Source organism: Oncorhynchus nerka, linkage group LG10 (assembly GCF_034236695.1).
Source record: "Oncorhynchus nerka isolate Pitt River linkage group LG10, Oner_Uvic_2.0, whole genome shotgun sequence".
Classification (NCBI taxonomy): domain Eukaryota; kingdom Metazoa; phylum Chordata; class Actinopteri; order Salmoniformes; family Salmonidae; genus Oncorhynchus; species Oncorhynchus nerka.
In genome coordinates, this window is record NC_088405.1 from 101,645,581 (window position 1) to 101,667,690 (window position 22,110).

At 42.3% G+C, this 22,110-nt stretch overlaps 1 protein-coding gene across 1 annotated transcript in view; it reads right to left on the bottom strand.

Annotated features, from left to right (window-relative positions):
• Positions 1–11,285: 11,285 nt before the first annotated feature.
• The window catches only part of fgl1b (fibrinogen like 1B), a 50,205-nt gene continuing 39,380 nt past the window's right edge, over positions 11,286–22,110 (bottom strand). The window contains exons 8-10 of the mRNA XM_065024021.1: positions 20,134–20,259; positions 17,354–17,418; positions 11,286–11,797 (exon numbers count right to left, since the gene is read on the bottom strand). Coding sequence (XP_064880093.1) covers positions 11,611–11,797; positions 17,354–17,418; positions 20,134–20,259 — 378 coding nt within the window. The 3' untranslated portion in view covers positions 11,286–11,610. The remainder of the gene's footprint in view (positions 11,798–17,353; positions 17,419–20,133; positions 20,260–22,110) is intronic.

Below are 22,110 nucleotides of genomic sequence, written 5' to 3' on the forward strand. Positions count from 1 at the left end.
GACAACACCCTGTCGTTCTCAACTAACATCAAGGCGGTGGCCCGTTCCTGTAGGTTCATGCTCTACAACATCCGCAGAGTACGACCCTGCCTCACACAGGAAGCGGCGCAGGTCCTAATCCAGGCACTTGTCATCTCCCGTCTGGATTACTGCAACTCGCTGTTGGCTGGGCTCCCTGCCTGTGCCATTAAACCCCTACAACTCATCCAGAACGCCGCAGCCCGTCTGGTGTTCAACCTTCCCAAGTTCTCTCACGTCACCCCGCTCCTCCGCTCCCTCCACTGGCTTCCAGTTGAAGCTCGCATCCGCTACAAGACCATGGTGCTTGCCTACGGAGCTGTGAGGGGAACGGCACCTCAGTACCTCCAGGCTCTGATCAGGCCCTACACCCAAACAAGGGCACTGCGTTCATCCACCTCTGGCCTGCTCGCCTCCCTACCACTGAGGAAGTACAGTTCCCGCTCAGCCCAGTCAAAACTGTTCGCTGCTCTGGCCCCCCAATGGTGGAACAAACTCCCTCACGACGCCAGGACAGCGGAGTCAATCACCACCTTCCGGAGACACCTGAAACCCCACCTCTTTAAGGAATACCTAGGATAGGATAAAGTAATCCCTCTCACCCCCTCCCCTGAAAAGATTTAGATGCACTACTGTTCCACTGGAGGTCATAAGGTGAATGCACCAATTTGTAAGTCGCTCTGGATAAGAGCGTCTGCTAAATGACTTAAATGTAAATGTAAATGATGTAATCTACAGGATGATAGATGTAACCTACTCCTCCGTTAGGATGATAGATGTAATCTACACCTCCATTAGGATGATAGATGTAATCTACAGGATGATAGATGTAATCTACAGGATGATAGATGTAATCTACTCCTCCATTAGGATGATAGATGTAATCTACAGGATGATAGATGTAATCTACAGGATGATAGATGTAATCTACTCCTCCATTAGGATGATAGATGTAATCTACAGGATGATAGATGTAATCTACAGGATGATAGATGTAATCTACACCTCCATTAGGATGATAGATGTAATCTACAGGATGATAGATGTAATCTACAGGATGATAGATGTAATCTACTCCTCCATTAGGATGATAGATGTAATCTACTCCTCCATTAGGATGATAGATGTAATCTACAGGATGATAGATGTAATCTACAGGATGATAGATGTAATCTACTCCTCCATTAGGATGATAGATGTAATCTACAGGATGATCGATGTAATCTACACCTCCATTAGGATGATAGATGTAATCTACAGGATGATAGATGTAATCTACTCCTCCATTAGGATGATAGATGTAATCTACACCTCCATTAGGATGATAGATGTAATCTACAGGATGATAGATGTAACCTACACCTCCATTAGGATGATAGATGTAATCTACTCCTCCATTAGGATGATAGATGTAATCTACAGGATGATAGATGTAATCTACAGGATGATAGATGTAATCTTCTCCTCCATTGGGATGATAGATGTAATCTACTCCTCCATTAGGATGATAGATGTAATCTACTCCTCCATTAGGATGATAGATGTAATCTACAGGATGGTAGATGTAACCTACTCCTCCATTAGGATGATAGATGTAATCTACACCTCCATTAGGATGATAGATGTAATCTACAGGATGATAGATGTAATCTACAGGATGATAGATGTAATCTACAGGATGATAGATGTAATCTACAGGATGATAGATGTAATCTACTCCTCCATTAGGATGATAGATGTAATCTACTCCTCCATTAGGATGATAGATGTAATCTACTCCTCCATTAGGATGATAGATGTAATCTACACCTCCATTAGGATGATAGATGTAATCTACTCCTCCATTAGGATGATAGATGTAATCTACAGGATTACTTTACATAACAGCTCCATTCTGGCAGGGGGAGGAACACACCTGAGGTAACAGCTCCATTCTGACAGGGGGAGGAACACACCTGAGGTAACAGCTCCATTCTGACAGGGGAGGAACACACCTGAGGTAACAGCTCCATTCTGACGAGGAGAGGAACACACCTGAGGTAACAGCTCCATTCTGACGAGGAGAGGAACACACCTGAGGTAACAGCTCCATTCTGACAGGGGGAGGAACACACCTGAGGTAACAGCTCCATTCTGACGAGGAGAGGAACACACCTGAGGTAACAGCTCCATTCTGACAGGGGGAGGAACACACCTGAGGTAACAGCTCCATTCTGACGAGGAGAGGAACACACCTGAGGTAACAGCTCCATTCTGACAGGGGGAGGAACACACCTGAGGTAACAGCTCCATTCTGAAAGGGAGAGGAACTCAACTGAGGTAACAGCTCCATTCTGATGGGGAGAGGAACTCACCTGAGGTAACAGCTCCATTCTGACGGGGAGAGGAATAGTGTAGAATAGTCTTAATCTCTCATTATAATCCCATATAGTGTAGAATAGTCTTAATCTCTCATTATAATCCCATAGTGTAGAATAGTCTTAATCTCTCATTATAATCCCATATAGTGTAGAATAGTCTTAATCTCTCATTATAATCCCATATAGTGTAGAATAGTCTTAATCTCTCATTATAATCCCATATAGTGTAGAATAGTCTTAATTTCTCATTATAATCCCATATAGTGTAGAATAGTCTTAATCTCTCATTATAATCCACTATAGTGTAGAATAGTCTTATTCTCTCATTATATATCCCCTATAGAATAGAATAGTCTTATTCTCTCATTATAATCCCCTATAGAATAGAATAGTCTTAATCTCTCATTATAATCCCCTATAGAATAGAATAGTCTTAATCTCTCATTATAATCCCCTATAGTGTAGAATAGTCTTAATCTCTCATTATAATCCCCTATAGTGTAGAATAGTCTTATTCTCTCATTATATATCCCCTATAGAATAGAATAGTCTTATTCTCTCATTATAATCCCATATAGTGTAGAATAGTCTTAATCTCTCATTATAATCCCATAGTGTAGAATAGTCTTAATCTCTCATTATAATCCCATATAGTGTAGAATAGTCTTAATCTCTCATTATAATCCCATATAGTGTAGAATAGTCTTAATCTCTCATTATAATCCCATATAGTGTAGAATAGTCTTAATCTCTCATTATAATTCCATATAGTGTAGAATAGTCTTAATCTCTCATTATAATCCCATATAGTGTAGAATAGTCTTAATCTCTCATTATAATCCCATATAGTGTAGAATAGTCTTAATCTCTCATTATAATCCCATAGTGTAGAATAGTCTTAATCTCTCATTATAATCCCATATAGTGTAGAATAGTCTTAATCTCTCATTATAATCCCATATAGTGTAGAATAGTCTTAATCTCTCATTATAATCCCCTATAGTGTAGAATAGTCTTATTCTCTCATTACATATCCCCTATAGAATAGAATAGTCTTATTCTCTCATTATAATCCCCTATAGAATAGAATAGTCTTAATCTCTCATTATAATCCCCTATAGAATAGAATAGTCTTAATCTCTCATTATAATCCCCTATAGTGTAGAATAGTCTTATTCTCTCATTATATATCCCCTATAGAATAGAATAGTCTTAATCTCTCATTATAATCCCTTATAGTGTAGAATAGTCCTAATCTCTCATTATAATCCCCTATAGAATAGAATAGTCTTAATCTCTCATTATAATCCCCTATAGTGTAGAATAGTCTTATTCTCTCATTATATATCCCCTATAGAATATAATAGTCTTAATCTCTCATTATAATCCCATATAGTGTAGAATAGTCTTAATCTCTCATTATAATCCCATATAGTGTAGAATAGTCTTAATCTCTCATTATAATTCCATATAGTGTAGAATAGTCTTAATCTCTCATTATAATCCCATATAGTGTAGAATAGTCTTAATCTCTCATTATAATCCCATATAGTGTAGAATAGTCTTAATCTCTCATTATAATCCCATATAGTGTAGAATAGTCTTAATATCTCATTATAATCCCCTATAGAATAGAATAGTCTTAATCTCTCATTATAATCCCCTATAGTGTAGAATAGTCTTATTCTCTCATTATATATCCCCTATAGAATAGAATAGTCTTAATCTCTCATTATAATCCCTTATAGTGTAGAATAGTCCTAATCTCTCATTATAATCCCCTATAGAATAGAATAGTCTTAATCTCTCATTATAATCCCCTATAGTGTAGAATAGTCTTATTCTCTCATTATATATCCCCTATAGAATATAATAGTCTTAATCTCTCATTATAATCCCATATAGTGTAGAATAGTCTTAATCTCTCATTATAATCCCATATAGTGTAGAATAGTCTTAATCTCTCATTATAATTCCATATAGTGTAGAATAGTCTTAATCTCTCATTATAATCCCATATAGTGTAGAATAGTCTTAATCTCTCATTATAATCCCATATAGTGTAGAATAGTCTTAATCTCTCATTATAATCCCATATAGTGTAGAATAGTCTTAATATCTCATTATAATCCCCTATAGAATAGAATAGTCTTAATCTCTCATTATAATCCCCTATAGTGTAGAATAGTCTTATTCTCTCATTACATATCCCCTATAGAATAGAAGTCTTATTCTCTCATTATAATCCCCTATAGAATAGAATAGTCTTAATCTCTCATTATAATCCCCTATAGAATAGAATAGTCTTAATCTCTCATTATAATCCCCTATAGTGTAGAATAGTCTTAATCTCTCATTATAATCCTCTATAGAATAGAATAGTCTTAATCTCTCATTATAATCCCTTATAGTGTAGAATAGTCCTAATCTCTCATTATAATCCCCTATAGTGTAGAATAGTCTTATTCTCTCATTATATATCCCCTATAGAATAGAATAGTCTTAATCTCTCATTATAATCCCTTATAGTGTAGAATAGTCCTAATCTCTCATTATAATCCCCTATAGTGTAGAATAGTCCTAATCTCCCATTATAATCCCATATAGTGTAGAATAGTCTTAATCTCTCATTATAATCCCATATAGTGTAGAATAGTCTTAATCTCTCATTATAATCCCTTATAGTGTAGAATAGTCCTAATCTCTCATTATATATCCCCTATAGTGTAGAATAGACCTAATCTCTCATTATAATCCCCTATAGTGTAGAATAATGAACTCCCTTACCTTTTTTACAGTTACACTTTTCTTAGCTACTTTATTGAGGGAACATGTACTTAATATGACTGTTACACGTTGGTGGATGCACTAAATGTAATTTCATTTGACTAAAATGTAATTGTAATGTAAAATATGCATATTTAATGTAATGTTCTTGATTGAAGATTGTGTCATCTGTCTGTCAAAATGTGGAGTAACATTTCAACATTGCACGTTGACATGTTTACATATATTTACAAACTAAGGTGACAATTTTTGGTAATCATTGAATTAATAAATCATGCCACTGTTTGGCCCTGTCCGGGGGAGTCATCGGATGGGGCCACTGCCTCTGATCTGGAGGACTCACTAAACAGAGACATCCCTGGTCGTCCCTACTACCTCTGATCTGGAGGACTCACTAAACAGAGACATCCCTGGTCATCCCTACTGCCTCTGATCTGGAGGACTCACTAAACAGAGAACATCCCTGATCATCCCTACTGCCTCTGATCTGGAGGACTCACTAAACAGAGACATCCCTGGTCATCCCTACAGCCTCTGATCTGGAGGACTCACTAAACAGAGACATCCCTGGTCATCCCTACTGCCTCTGATCTGGAGGACTCACTAAACAGAGAACATCCCAGGTCATCCCTACTGCCTCTGATCTGGAGGACTCACTAAACAGAGAACATCCCTGGTCATCCCTACTGCCTCTGATCTGGAGGACTCACTAAACAGAGAACATCCCTGGTCATCCCTACTGCCTCTGATCTGGAGGACTCACTAAACAGAGAACATCCCTGGTCATCCCTACTGCCTCTGATCTGGAGGACTCACTAAACAGAGACATCCCTGGTCATCCCTACTGCCTCTGATCTGGAGGACTCACTAAACAGAGACATCCCTGGTCGTCCCTACTGCCTCTGATCTGGAGGACTCACTAAACAGAGACATTCCTGGTCGTCCCTACTGCCTCTGATCTGGAGGACTCACTAAACAGAGACATCCCTGGTCGTCCCTACTGCCTCTGATCTGGAGGACTCACTAAACAGAGACATCCCTGGTCATCCCTACTGCCTCTGATCTGGAGGACTCACTAAACAGAGAACATCCCTGGTCATCCCTACTGCCTCTGATCTGGAGGACTCACTAAACAGAGACATCCCTGGTCATCCCTACTGCCTCTGATCTGGAGGACTCACTAAACAGAGAACATCCCTGGTCATCCCTACTGCCTCTGATCTGGAGGACTCACTAAACAGAGAACATCCCTGGTCCTCCCTGCTGCCTCTGATCTGGAGGACTCACTAAACAGAGAACATCCCTGGTCCTCCCTACTGCCTCTGATCTGGAGGACTCATTAAACAGAGAACATCCCTGGTCATCCCTACTGCCTCTGATCTGGAGGACTCACTAAACAGAGAACATCCCTGGTCATCCCTACTGCCTCTGATCTGGAGGACTCACTAAACAGAGACATCCCTGGTCATCCCTACTGCCTCTGATCTGGAGGACTCACTAAACAGAGAACATCCCTGGTCATCCCTACTGCCTCTGATCTGGAGGACTCACTAAACAGAGAACATCCCTGGTCCTCCCTGCTGCCTCTGATCTGGAGGACTCACTAAACAGAGAACATCCCTGGTCCTCCCTACTGCCTCTGATCTGGAGGACTCACTAAACAGAGAACATTCCTGGTCCTCCCTGCTGCCTCTGATCTGGAGGACTCACTAAACAGGTCTGGAGGACTCACTAAACAGAGAACATCCCTGGTCATCCCTACTGCCTCTGATCTGGAGGACTCACTAAACAGAGAACATCCCTGGTCATCCCTACTGCCTCTGATCTGGAGGACTCACTAAACAGAGAACATCCCTGGTCATCCCTACTGCCTCTGATCTGGAGGACTCACTAAACAGAGAACATCCCTGGTCATACCTACTGCCTCTGATCTGGAGGACTCACTAAACAGAGACATCCCTGGTCATCCCTACTGCCTCTGATCTGGAGGACTCACTAAACAGAGAACATCCCTGGTCATCCCTACTGCCTCTGATCTGGAGGACTCACTAAACAGAGAACATTCCTGGTCCTCCCCACTGCCTCTGATCTGGATGACTCACTAAACAGAGAACATCCCTGGTCATCCCTACTGCCTCTGATCTGGAGGACTCACTAAACAGAGAACATCCCTGGTCATCCCTACTGCCTCTGATCTGGAGGACTCACTAAACAGAGAACATCCCTGGTCGTCCCTACTGCCTCTGATCTGGAGGACTCACTAAACAGAGAACATCCCTGGTCCTCCCTGCTGCCTCTGATCTGGAGGACTCACTAAACAGAGAACATCCCTGGTCATCCCTACTGCCTCTGATCTGGAGGACTCACTAAACAGAGAACATCCCTGGTCCTCCCTACTGCCTCTGATCTGGAGGACTCACTAAACAGAGAACATCCCTGGTCCTCCCCACTGCCTCTGATCTGGAGGACTCACTAAACAGAGAACATCCCTGGTCCTCCCCACTGCCTCTGATCTGGAGGACTCACTAAACAGAGAACATCCCTGGTCCTCCCCACTGCCTCTGATCTGGAGGACTCACTAAACAGAGAACATCCCTGGTCATCCCTACTGCCTCTGATCTGGAGGACTCACTAAACAGAGAACATCCCTGGTCCTCACTACTGCCTCTGATCTGGAGGACTCACTAAACAGAGAACATCCCTGGTCATCCCTACTGCCTCTGATCTGGAGGACTCACTAAACAGAGACATCCCTGGTCATCCCTACTGCCTCTGATCTGGAGGACTCACTAAACAGAGAACATCCCTGGTCCTCCCTGCTTCCTCTGATCTGGAGGACTCACTAAACAGAGAACATCCCTGGTCGTCCCTACTGCCTCTGATCTGGAGGACTCACTAAACAGAGAACATCCCTGGTCATCCCTACTGCCTCTGATCTGGAGGACTCACTAAACAGCTAAACAGAGAACATCCCTGGTCATCCCTACTGCCTCTGATCTGGAGGACTCACTAAACAGAGAACATCCCTGGTCGTCCCTACTGCCTCTGATCTGGAGGACTCACTAAACAGCTAAACAGAGAACATCCCTGGTCATCCCTACTGCCTCTGATCTGGAGGACTCACTAAACAGAGAACATCCCTGGTCTAAACCCTACTGCCTCTGATCTGGAGGACTCACTAAACAGAGAACATCCCTGGTCGTCCCTACTGCCTCTGATCTGGAGGACTCACTAAACAGAGAACATCCCTGGTCGTCCCTACTGCCTCTGATCTGGAGGACTCACTAAACAGCTAAACAGAGAACATCCCTGGTCATCCCTACTGCCTCTGATCTGGAGGACTCACTAAACAGAGAACATCCCTGGTCGTCCCTACTGCCTCTGATCTGGAGGACTCACTAAACAGAGAACATCCCTGGTCGTCCCTACTGCCTCTGATCTGGAGGACTCACTAAACAGAGACATCCCTGGTCATCCCTACTGCCTCTGATCTGGAGGACTCACTAAACAGAGAACATCCCTGGTCCTCCCTACTGCCTCTGATCTGGAGGACTCACTAAACAGAGGACATCCCTGGTCATCCCTACTGCCTCTGATCTGGTGGACTCACTAAACAGAGAACATCCCTGGTCGTCCCTACTGCCTCTGATCTGGAGGACTCACTAAACAGAGAACATCCCTGGTCGTCCCTACTGCCTCTGATCTGGAGGACTCACTAAACAGAGAACATCCCTGGTCCTCCCTACTGCCTCTGATCTGGAGGACTCACTAAACAGAGAACATCCCTGGTCATCCCTACTGCCTCTGATCTGGAGGACTCACTAAACAGAGACATCCCTGGTCATCCCTACTGCCTCTGATCTGGAGGACTCACTAAACAAAGAACATCCCTGGTCATCTCTACTGCCTCTGATCTGGAGGACTCACTAAACAGCTAAACAGAGAACATCCCTGGTCATCCCTACTGCCTCTGATCTGGAGGACTCACTAAACAGAGAACATCCCTGGTCATCCCTACTGCCTCTGATCTGGAGGACTCACTAAACAGAGAACATCCCTGGTCATCCCTACTGCCTCTGATCTGGAGGACTTACTAAACAGAGAACATCCCTGGTCATCCCTACTGCCTCTGATCTGGTGGACTCACTAAACACAAATGCTTCATTTGTAAATTACGTTGTGTGTCCCTGGCTATCGTCAAAAAGAAGAAAAAAATTGTGCCGTCTCTAGTTTAATATATTATAATTCTAAATTATTTATACTTTTACTCAAGTATGACAATGTAGTACTTTCTCCACCATTGGATGTGGCTGGGGGTTACAGCTGTGTCTAACACATGACCCATCAATTTAGACAAGTGTGTCTGGGTAAGTGTCTAATATTTATCAAAATAATTATCTGGACACTGTTAACCTGGAATTGTTCCTTATTGTAGGCTACTACCACTTTTAGTCTTAATCTTTACTACACTGCTCACTGGTTAGCACATGACCTCACATGTGAATCCTTAATGAGATGGGTGGGGTTGAGGCTTAAGAGGGTGTGAACAATGCTGAATGGGTGCAGACAAAAAGAAGAGCTCTCCAGTAGGTACCAAAACATTCAAAGGCCATTTTCTCAAAAGTGAGGTTACAAGTTTATCAACTTTAAAAGCAAAATTACTTTCACATTTTTCCTCAACTCTAGTGTACGATATACCACTTTCTAGCTCTGAGTCTCTACTTCTCCAATGTAAAAAAAAAACATTTCAAATCTTGCTACAATTTGAGCTGGTCAGTCACATGTTTACCTTTCTTTGTCACGTAGGACACTAGGAATGTGTCAGCAGTGAACACAAACTTAGAGGAATTGACAGGTCTGTTCCGTGTATTCAGCTGAGGTGGGATCTCTGGTTTGTTTTTTCGTACTGTTCCTACCATCATCAGCTTCCTCTTGAGGAGCACCTGTCCCAGCTTGTGAGAAGTAAAAAAGTTATCACGTGATGTTGTGGCCACGGAGTCTCTGAGTCATGTCCAGGACAACCCACATCCTTTGGTTCTTCTCAGGGGCTCCTCCATCTGGCTTCCCCATATACACTTGAAGTTCCACGCATATGATGAAGCAGAATCACAGGCAGCCCAGATCTTCATTCCATATTTTGCTGACACATTCCTAGTGTACTGCCTGATGGGGCAACGACCCCTAAATGGCATAAACTGCTCATCAACAGTACCTTTGGGCACAGGGTTGTAAAACAGGGGAAGGAGTTCCACCCACTAGTCCCACACTGATCTGATAGCAGCTAGCTTGTCTCTCTGCACTGACCTGATTGCAGCTAGCTTGTCTCTCTACACTGACCTGATTGCAGGTAGCTTGTCTCTCTACACTGATCTGATTGCAGCTAGCTTGTCTCTCTACACTGATCTGATTGCAGCTAGCTTGTCTCTCTGCACTGACCTGATTGCAGCTAGATTGTCTCTCTGCACTGACCTGATAGCAGCTAGCTTGTCTCTCTGCACTGACCTGATTACAGCTAGCTTGTCTCTCTGCACTGATCTGATTGCAGCTAGCTTGTCTCTCTGCACTGACCTGATTACAGCTAGCTTGTCTCTCTGCATTGATCTGATTGCAGCTAGCTTGTCTCTCTACACTGACCTGATTGTAGCTAGCTTGTCTCTCTGCCGCTGAGCTGGTCCGGTGTCTCGGTTATCGAAGCGGATAATCCTGGAACTAATACGGAAGTTTTCCAGAGACGTTGTTGCACAGAAAAGTTATCTGACAGTTTCTGCATCCCACAGGGATTCTGTGGATTATACTGCTCATGTAAACATCAGGGAGACAGGTTAGTTTATACTGCTCATGTAAACATCAGGGAGACACGTTAGTTTATACTGCTCATGTAAACATCAGGGAAACAGGTTAGTTTATACTGCTCATGTAAACATCAGGGAGACAGGTTAGTTTATACTGCTCATGTAAACATCAGGGAAACAGGTTAGTTTATACTGCTCATGTAAACATCAGGGAGACAGGTTAGTTTATACTGCTCATGTAAACATCAGGGAGACAGGTTAGTTTATACTGCTCATGTAAACATCAGGGAGACAGGTTAGTTTATACTGCTCATGTAAACATCAGGGACACGTGTTATAATTCTCATTTATTATTATTGCATAATTGCATTTAGTTCAAAACATATACGTCTGAACTACATCATTCCCCTGCTGTGACCTTAATGTGTCAACGATACTATGAAACTGGGAAGACAAAGCCTCATTAACATTTTATATATTTACAAAGAATTTGACAAAAGATTGGAAAATAACAAATAATAAATGAAAATATATTTTTAAAATAATGTTTTTTTAAAGCCTCTAATACTTTCTACTGCAGGTGATTCGGTGGTTGACTGGCTCCATGTGTTGAGGCCTAGCGCTGGCTGAAGCCTCAGTATTTCCTGGACGCTCTACCCATCTGGCCCTGCTCCGCTGCCTGCCAGGCTGTCCAGGGAGAGCAGGGGCCGTATTTTAATGGTGGTGTGTCGGAGGGAGTACCACAGGCCTCTCCAGGTGCCCCACACCACACCATTGTCATAGAGACCCTTGTAGACTCCACCGCGGTAGAACTTCCCATTCAGGTTGGCTGCATGACACCTGGAGAAACAGGTGAACACACAACACATGTACTGAGTTCTGAGTTCTGAGGGCGAGAGAAATACATTCCAGTGTTAGAGCTTATCAAGTGCAGCCAAGAGATAGTAAGCAATACGGATAAAGAGAGAGTGACAGACAGGAAGACATGACAGCTGGATAGGGAGGTGGAAAGGGACACAACATGTATAGAGTTGGAGCACTAGGTTTGCCCAGCGCTGCCAGGAGGGAGATCTGATTGGATACACAGAGGGGGACATAGACATGTATAATGTTGCACTCTGTTAAGCCCAGCCAAGAGAAAGAGATGGACACAGAGCCATATGCTCCTCCCTTTCCGTATGTTCCATAGTGCTAGGCTCCTCCCTTTCTGTATGTTCCATAGTGCTAGGCTCCTCCCTTTCCTTATGTTCCATAGTGCTAGGCTCCTCCCTTCCCGTATGTTCCATAGTGCTAGGCTCCTCCCTTTCCTATGTTCTATAGTGCTAGGCTCCTCCCTTTCTGTATGTTCCATAGTGCTAGGCTCCTCCCTTTCCTTATGTTCATTAGTGCTAGGCTCCTCCCTTTCCTTATGTTCTATAGTGCTAGGCTCCTCCCTTTCCTTATGTTCATTAGTGCTAGGCTCCTCCCTTTCCTTATGTTCTATCGTGCTAGGCTCCTCCCTTTCAGTAAGTTCCATAGTGCTAGGCTTCTCCCTTTCCATATGTTCGATAATGCTAAGCTCCTCCCTTATGTTCCATAGTGCTCCTCCCTTTCCTTATGTTCTATAGTGCTAGGCTCCTCCCTTTCCTATGTTCCATAGTGCTAGGCTCCTCCCTTTCTGTATGTTCCATAGTGCTAGGCTCCTCTCTTTCCTTATGTTCATTAGTGCTAGGCTCCCCCCTTTCCTTATGTTCTATAGTGCTAGGCTCCTCCCTTTCAGTAAGTTCCATAGTGCTAGGCTCCTCCCTTTCCTTATGTTCCATAGTGCTAGGCTCCTCCCTTTCTGTATGTTCCATAGTGCTAGGCTCCTCCCTTTCCTTATGTTCTATAGTGCTAGGCTCCTCCCTTTCCTTATGTTCTATAGTGCTAGGCTCCTCCCTTTCCTTATGTTCCATATTGCTAGGCTCCTCCCTTTCCTTATGTTCTATAGTGCTAGGCTCCTCCCTTTCCTTATGTTCTATAGTGCTAGGCTCCTCCCTTTCAGTATGTTCCATATTGCTAGGCTCCTCCCTTTCTGTATGTTCCATATTGCTAGGCTCCTCCCTTTCCTTATGTTCCATAGTGCTAGGCTCCTCCCTTTCTGTATGTTCCATAGTGCTAGGCTCCTCCCTTTCTGTATGTTCCATAGTGCTAGGCTCCTCCCTTTCTGTATGTTCCATAGTGCTAGGCTCCTCCCTTTCTGTATGTTCCATAGTGCTACATTTACATTACATTTAAGTCATTTAGCAGACGCTCTTATCCAGAGCGACTTACAAATTGCTAGGCTCCTCCCTTTCTGTATGTTCCATGTGCTAGGCTCCTCCCTTTCTGTATGTTCCATAGTGCTAGGCTCCTCCCTTTCCGTAGGTTCCACGTCCATTTGCACAGGAATGGTGCAACCGTGCTGATCACATCTATACTGTATAAGTATGATTTCCTTATGATGCTCAGAGGCTGAGCTAAACCGTTCTGAAGTCAATTTGACCAGCGATTTGACTTTGACCTTTGACTTATAACTATTACAAACAAACTACTTCCTGCACATGAATGGAGCGACCATGCCGATCACAGAGATATAAGTATGATTTCCCTACGGCGCTCAGAGGCTGAGCTAAACCGTTCTGAAGTCAATTTGACCTGCGATTTGACTTTGACCTTTGACTTATAACTATTACAAACAAACTACTTCCTGCACAGGAATGGAGCGACCATGTCGATCACAGAGATATAAGTATGATTTCCCTACGGCGCTCAGAGGCTGAGCAACACTGAGCTGAGGTTGAGCTAAAACTGACTTTTGACAAACTATGATTTACTAAGTCGGATCGCCGACGATCTGATGGATTTATGACTATTTATATGGAGCAAATATTTCCCACTGGGCACACTGGCTGAGACGTTGATCAATGAGATTCCAGCCTTTATTCACCCACATAGACAGCCAGAAGGTTGTTGAATGTGTTATATCACGATGCTTTCATCTAAAAGCAAAACAAAAGTCTTAAGATCATAGTTAAAGAATAGGAATAAATCAAATGAAACTGCATTTAATGTTGGATTTGATTTAGTTCTATTCTTTAACTTCGATGTTTGGTTGAAATGGAGACGTGAACCCAACATATCAGTTATTCATTTGTAGACAAATTGGAATTAGAACCAGTCAGTGGTACAGATGGAACTAGCCAATCAGAACTAATTCTTTGGTACAGATGGACCTATCCAATCAGAACTAATTCTTTGGTACAGATGGACCTATCCAATCAGAACTAATTCTGTGGTACAGATGGAACTACCCAATCAGAACTAATTCTGTGGTACAGATGGAACTATCCAATCAGAACTAATTCTGTGGTACAGATGGAACTACCCAATCAGAACTAATTCTACATTTACATTTAAGTCATTTAGCAGACGCTCTTATCCAGAGCGACTTACAAATTGGTGCATTCACCTTATGACATCCAGTGGAGCAGCCACTAATTCTGTGGTACAGATGGAACCAGCCAATCAGAAGATACATCTCCTTCAAATGGTGATATTTGGTTGCGTTGACAACCAAACACAATTAAAGATTCAGTTTGTCTATACACATTAATAATTTCACGTCTCCATCTCAACTAAAATTAACAATACTAAATCAAATGAAACTTTAAATGGACTTGTTAATATTGCAGATAGATTGTTGGTTCTATCAATGTAATTGCCACACTGTATATAACTGTGATGTAATGTTTCACAAAAGTCTTGAACCTTTCCATTCTCATACATTAATTAAAGATTCATATTTTTACTAAAAGTATTATTATATAATTGATTGATTGACTATGACTTTCCAGATCACCCAGTAGTGCTGTCTGCAGAGTTAGCTCCAGGTAAATATTACACATCTTCAGCCATTCCTGAATCTGCGACCAAAACAAGCTACATAAGGACGGTACCAAAACAAATATGTCTCTTCACAACAAAATAGGCAGAGCTGGAAAGGTTGTATCCCCCATATAGAGATGTTTGTATAATCAGAAAACTAAGTTTTGAATCCGGTGTTGTTCTGCGTACCAGTTCGTAAATCATGTGCCATGGAATCGGCACATCGCAAAATCTCTTCCCAACTATTTTGCAATCTATATGGCTGTCAATTTATTCATCCTTTTTTATTTATCACAATAATCTTTAACTAATAATTGTCTTTAATGTAGAGCCAACAGACAAGTTCCTTACTTTTTCCTCCTTCCACTTGCCTCCTCCGTTTCTGTGGTAATGCTGCAATTAGTTTGTTGTAATTTTGGGTAGAGCAGAATTTTCCATATGTTTAAGTTAGCTGTATGTGTGACATAACCCCACCAGTCACATTTATGATATATTTGACAAAAATTCGAACATTTTGTTTGACATTTTTGAGATTGAGTTTACATAGAACATATTGACCATTAACTTGAAGATTCCATTTTAAATGTACCAGAGCTTCAAACCCTAGACGTATATATATTGTCCATTTTGAATGTACCAGAGCTTCAAACCCTAGACGTATATATATTGTCCATTTTGAATGTACCAGAGCTTCAAACCCTAGACGTCTATATATTGTCCATTTGAAATGTACCAGAGCTTCAAACCCTAGACGTCTATATATTGTCCATTTGAAATGTACCAGAGCTTCAAACCCTAGACGTCTATATATTGTCCATTTGAAATGTACCAGAGCTTCAAACCCTAGACGTATATATATTGTCCATTTGAAATGTACCAGAGCTTCAAACCCTAGACGTCTATATATTGTCCATTTGAAATGTACCAGAGCTTCAAACCCTAGACGTATATATATTGTCCATTTGAAATGTACCAGAGCTTCAAACCCTAGACGTCTATATATTGTCCATTTGAAATGTACCAGAGCTTCAAACCCTAGACGTCTATATATTGTCCATTTGAAATGTACCAGAGCTTCAAACCCTAGACGTATATATATTGTCCATTTGAAATGTACCAGAGCTTCAAACCCTAGACGTATATATATTGTCCATTTGAAATGTACCAGAGCTTCAAACCCTAGACGTATATATATTGTCCATTTTGAATGTACCAGAGCTTCAAACCCTAGACGTCTATATATTGTCCATTTGAAATGTACCAGAGCTTCAAACCCTAGACGTATATATATTGTCCATTTGAAATGTACCAGAGCTTCAAACCCTAGACGTATATATATTGTCCATTTGCAATGTACCAGAGCTTCAAACCCTAGACGTCTATATATTGTCCATTTGAAATGTACCAGAGCTTCAAACCCTAGACGTATATATATTGTCAATTTGAAATGTACCAGAGCTTCAAACCCTAGACGTCTATATATTGTCCATTTGAAATGTACCAGAGCTTCAAACCCTAGACGTATATATATTGTCCATTTGAAATGTACCAGAGCTTCAAACCCTAGACGTATATATATTGTCCATTTGCAATGTACCAGAGCTTCAAACCCTAGACGTCTATATATTGTCCATTTGAAATGTACCAGAGCTTCAAACCCTAGACGTATATATATTGTCAATTTGAAATGTACCAGAGCTTCAAACCCTAGACGTCTATATATTGTCCATTTGAAATGTACCAGAGCTTCAAACCCTAGACGTATATATATTGTCCATTTGAAATGTACCAGAGCTTCAAACCCTAGACGTCTATATATTGTCCATTTGAAATGTACCAGAGCTTCAAACCCTAGACGTATATATATTGTCCATTTGAAATGTACCAGAGCTTCAAACCCTAGACGTATATATATTGTCCATTTTGAATGTACCAAAGCTTCAAACCCTAGACGTCTATATATTGTCCATTTGAAATGTACCAGAGCTTCAAACCCTAGACGTATATATATTGTCCATTTTGAATGTACCAAAGCTTCAAACCCTAGACGTATATATATTGTCCATTTGAAATGTACCAGAGCTTCAAACCCTAGACGTCTATATATTGTCCATTTGAAATGTACCAGAGCTTCAAACCCTAGACGTCTATATATTGTCCATTTGAAATGTACCAGAGCTTCAAACCCTAGACGTATATATATTGTACATTTTTAGTTGAAATCTGGGTTGAATTGAAACAATAGCTGATGACAGCAAACCCAATATAATCTAATTAGATGATGTACAGTGACCTCAGAAAGTATTCAGACCCCTTAACCTTTTTCCACAGGTTGTTGTGTTACAACTTTTCAAATGGATGATGTTGAGATGTTGTGTCACTGACCTTCTCACAACACCCCATAATGTCAAAGTGGAATTAATGTGTGTTTTTAGAAACGTTTACTAATTATTTGCAAATGAAAAAGCTGAAAGTGGAGAAGCGAGAGGCTACGTTTGTCTCCTCACCCACCTGTTGTACCACCAGCCTCCTCTGTTCTCCTGGGCACAGCTACCCTGTAGGTAGCGGTCATGGTCCTATAGGAATCATCAGGGTAACATGTTTACATTCTGCTTTTCAAATTCTAGTGCATTTCACTGTGCTAAATACACTATGAGTGTCTTCACTGTGCTAAATACACTATGAGTGTCTTCACTGTGCTAAATACACTGGGTGTCTTCACTGTGCTAAATACACTGGGTGTCTTCACTGTGCTAAATACACTGGGTGTCTTCACTGTGCTAAATACACTATAAGTGTCTTCACTGTGCTAAATACACTATGAGTGTATTCACTGTGCTAAATACACTGGGTGTCTTCACTGTGCTAAATAGACTGGGTGTCTTCACTGTGCTAAATAGACTGAGTGTCTTCACTGAGCTAAATAGACTGAGTGTCTTCACTGAGCTAAATAGACTGAGTGTCTTCACTGTGCTAAATAGACTGGGTGTTTTCACTGTGCTAAATACACTGGGTGTCTTCACTGTGCTCAATACACTATGAGTGTCTTCACTGTGCTAAATAGACTGAGTGTCTTCACTGTGCTAAATACACTGGGTGTCTTCACTGTGCTCAATACACTGGGTGTCTTCACTGTGCTCAATACACTATGAGTGTCTTCACTGTGCTCAATAGACTGAGTGTCTTCACTGTGCTCAATAGACTGAGTGTCTTCACTGTGCTAAATAGACTGAGTGTTTTCACTGTGCTAAATACACTATGAGTGTCTTCACTGTGCTAAATACACTATGAGTGTCTTCACTGTGCTAAATACACTATAAGTGTCTTCACTGTGCTCAATAGACTGAGTGTCTTCACTGTGCTAAATAGACTGAGTGTCTTCACTGTGCTCAATACACTGGGTGTCTTCACTGTGCTAAATACACTGGGTGTCTTCACTGTGCTCAATACACTATGAGTGTCTTCACTGTGCTCAATAGACTGAGTGTCTTCACTGTGCTCAATACACTGAGTGTCTTCACTGTGCTAAATAGACTGGGTGTCTTCACTGTGCTCAATAGACTGAGTGTCTTCACTGTGCTCAATACACTATGAGTGTCTTCACTGTGCTAAATACACTGGGTGTCTTCACTGTGCTAAATAGACAGTGTTTTCACTGTGCTAAATACACTGAGTGTTTTCACTGTGCTCAATACACTATGAGTGTCTTCACTGTGCTAAATAGACTGAGTGTTTTCACTGTGCTAAATAGACTGAGTGTTTTCACTGTGCTAAATAGACTGGGTGTTTTCACTGTGCTAAATACAATGGGTGTCTTCACTGTGCTAAATACACTGAGTGTCTTCACTGTGCTAAATAGACTGGGTGTCTTCACTGTGCTCAATACACTATGAGTGTTTTCACTGTGCTCAATAGACAGTGTTTTCACTGTGCTAAATACACTGGGTGTCTTCACTGTGCTAAATACACTGAATGTCTTCACTGTGCTAAATACACTGAGTGTTTTCACTGTGCTAAATAGACTGGGTGTCTTCACTGTGCTAAATAGACTGGGTGTCTTCACTGTGCTCAATACACTATGAGTGTTTTCACTGTGCTCAATAGACAGTGTTTTCACTGTGCTAAATAGACTGGGTGTCTTCACTGTGCTCAATACACTGGGTGTCTTCACTGTGCTAAATACACTGGGTGTCTTCACTGTGCTAAATACACTGGGTGTCTTCACTGTGCTAAATACACTGGGTGTCTTCACTGTGCTAAATACACTGGGTGTCTTCACTGTGCTAAATAGACTGAGTGTCTTCACTGTGCTAAATACACTGGGTGTCTTCACTGTGCTCAATACACTGGGTGTCTTCACTGTGCTCAATAGACTGGGTGTCTTCACTGTGCTAAATAGACTGAGTGTCTTCACTGTGCTCAATACACTGGGTGTCTTCACTGTGCTCAATACACTGGGTGTCTTCACTGTGCTAAATACACTGGGTGTCTTCACTGTGCTAAATAGACTGAGTGTCTTCACTGTGCTAAATAGACTGAGTGTCTTCACTGTGCTCAATACACTGGGTGTCTTCACTGTGCTCAATACACTATGAGTGTCTTCACTGTGCTCAATACACTATGAGTGTCTTCACTGTGCTAAATACACTGGGTGTCTTCACTGTGCTAAATACACTGGGTGTCTTCACTGTGCTAAATACACTGGGTGTCTTCACTGTGCTCAATACACTGAGTGTTTTCACTGTGCTAAATACACTGGGTGTCTTCACTGTGCTAAATAGACTGGGTGTCTTCACTCTGCTCAATAGACTGGGTGTCTTCACTGTGCTCAATACACTATGAGTGTTTTCACTGTGCTAAATACACTGAGTGTCTTCACTGTGCTCAATACACTATGAGTGTCTTCACTGTGCTAAATAGACTGAGTGTTTTCACTGTGCTAAATAGACTGATTGTTGTGACTAACCTGGGAATGATTTATTGATTTTGTAGCTGTGACTAACCTGGTAATGATTGATTAGATAGCTGTGACTAACCTGGTAATGATTGATTAGATAGCTGTGACTAACCTGGTAATGATTTATTGATTATGTAGATGTGACTAACCTGGTAATGATTTATTGATTATGTAGTTGTGACTAACCTGGCAATGATTTATTGATTATGTAGCTGTGACTAACCTGGTAATGATTTATTGATTAGATAGCTGTGACTAACCTGAGAATGATTTATTGATTAGATAGCTGTGACTAACCTGGTAATGATGTATTGATTAGATAGCTGTGACTAACCTGGTCTCTGGTGCTGAACTGCATCCCACTGAGAGAGGAAGACCACTGCTCCACCATACCCCTTCCTCCTGATAAAGCATCTCCTCCACGACCGCTATGCATGCCGTACCATAGACGATAGCTATCCTGAGGAGGAGGTGAGGAGAGGGAGAGAGAGGGGAGGAAAGGGAAGGGAGGTACAGGGGGTAGATAGTTAAGGTTAGAGTACAGTAGTACCATGTAGGCTATGCCAACTGAAGGGAACTAACAGTCGATTGGCAGGTGAATATTTGTTATTAGACCTACTGACTGTCGATACTGATAGTGACTGATATTGAACACGATAGTTAAAGGAAACAGAGAAAGTCGCCTATAAATTAAAGACATTTCTGCAAGTGAAAAGGCCGTATGATTTAAATGATGCATAATGGCCCATGCATTTCCTATACTTTACTGTGGGAAAGCTAACGTGCTAGCGTGTTTCAATATGCTGCCATATGGTATGACTGGTTTCACATCTCCAGCGATTTGAACTTCAAAGAGATCAGAAAATGTGTATAATCTACAGGAAGTAGAGGCTTTTCAGAAAATATTCACACACCTTGACTTTTCCCACATTTAGTTGTGTTACAGCCTGATATAGCTTAAATGTAGATGTTCTTTCGTCACCGGCCGACACACAGTACCCCATAATGTCAAAGTGGACATTTGTACAAATTAATTAAAAGTAAAAGTGTCAGACAGATCTGTTTTAAATACTTTCTGTCCACCTGACAGAGTAGCCCCTACGACTACTAAAGATAATGAAATTAGTTCCATCAGAAGTACACAGTCTGTTACCAGCCATCCCAAAGTCTGTTACCAGCCATCCCACAGACTGTTACCAGCCATCCCAAAGTCTGTTACCAGCCATCCCACAGACTGTTACCAGCCATCCCACAGACTGTTACCAGCCATCCCAAAGTCTGTTACCAGCCATCCCACAGACTGTTACCAGCCATCCCACAGTCTGTTACCAGTCATCCCACAGACTTTTACCAGCCATCCCAAAGACTGTTACCAGCCATCCCACAGACCGTTACCCGCCATCCCACAGACCGTTACCCGTCATCCCACAGACCGCTACCAGCCATCCCAAAGCCCGTTACCCGCCATCCCACAGACCGTTACCCGCCATCGCACAGACCCATCCCACAGACTGTTACCAGCCATCCCATAGACTGTTACCAGTCATCCCACAGACTGTTACCAGCCATCCCACAGACTGTTACCAGCCATCCCACAGACCCATCCCACAGACTGTTACCAGCCATCCCATAGACTGTTACCAGTCATCCCACAGACTGTTACCAGCCATCCCACAGACTGTTACCAGCCATCCCACAGACTGTTACCAGCCATCCCAAAGACCGTTACCAGCCATCCCAAAGACCGTTAAAAGCCATCCCACAGACTGTTACCAGTCATCCCACAGGCTGTTACCAGCCATCCCAGACTGTTACCAGCCATCCCACAGACTGTTACCAGCCATCCCACAGACTGTTACCAGCCATCCCACAGTCTGTTACCAGCCATCCCACAGACTGTTACCAGCCATCCCACAGTCTGTTACCAGCCATCCCACAGTCTGTTACCAGCCATCCCACAGACTGTTACCAGCCATCCCACAGTCTGTTACCAGTCATCCCACAGACTGTTACCAGCCATCCCACAGTCTGTTACCAGCCATCCCACAGTCTGTTACCAGCCATCCCACAGACTGTTACCAGCCATCCCAAAGACTGTTACCAGCCATCCCACAGACCGTTACCCGCCATCCCACAGACCGTTACCCGTCATCCCACAGACCGCTACCAGCCATCCCAAAGCCCGTTACCCGCCATCCCACAGACCGTTACCCGCCATCGCACAGACCCATCCCACAGACTGTTACCAGCCATCCCATAGACTGTTACCAGTCATCCCACAGACTGTTACCAGCCATCCCACAGACTGTTA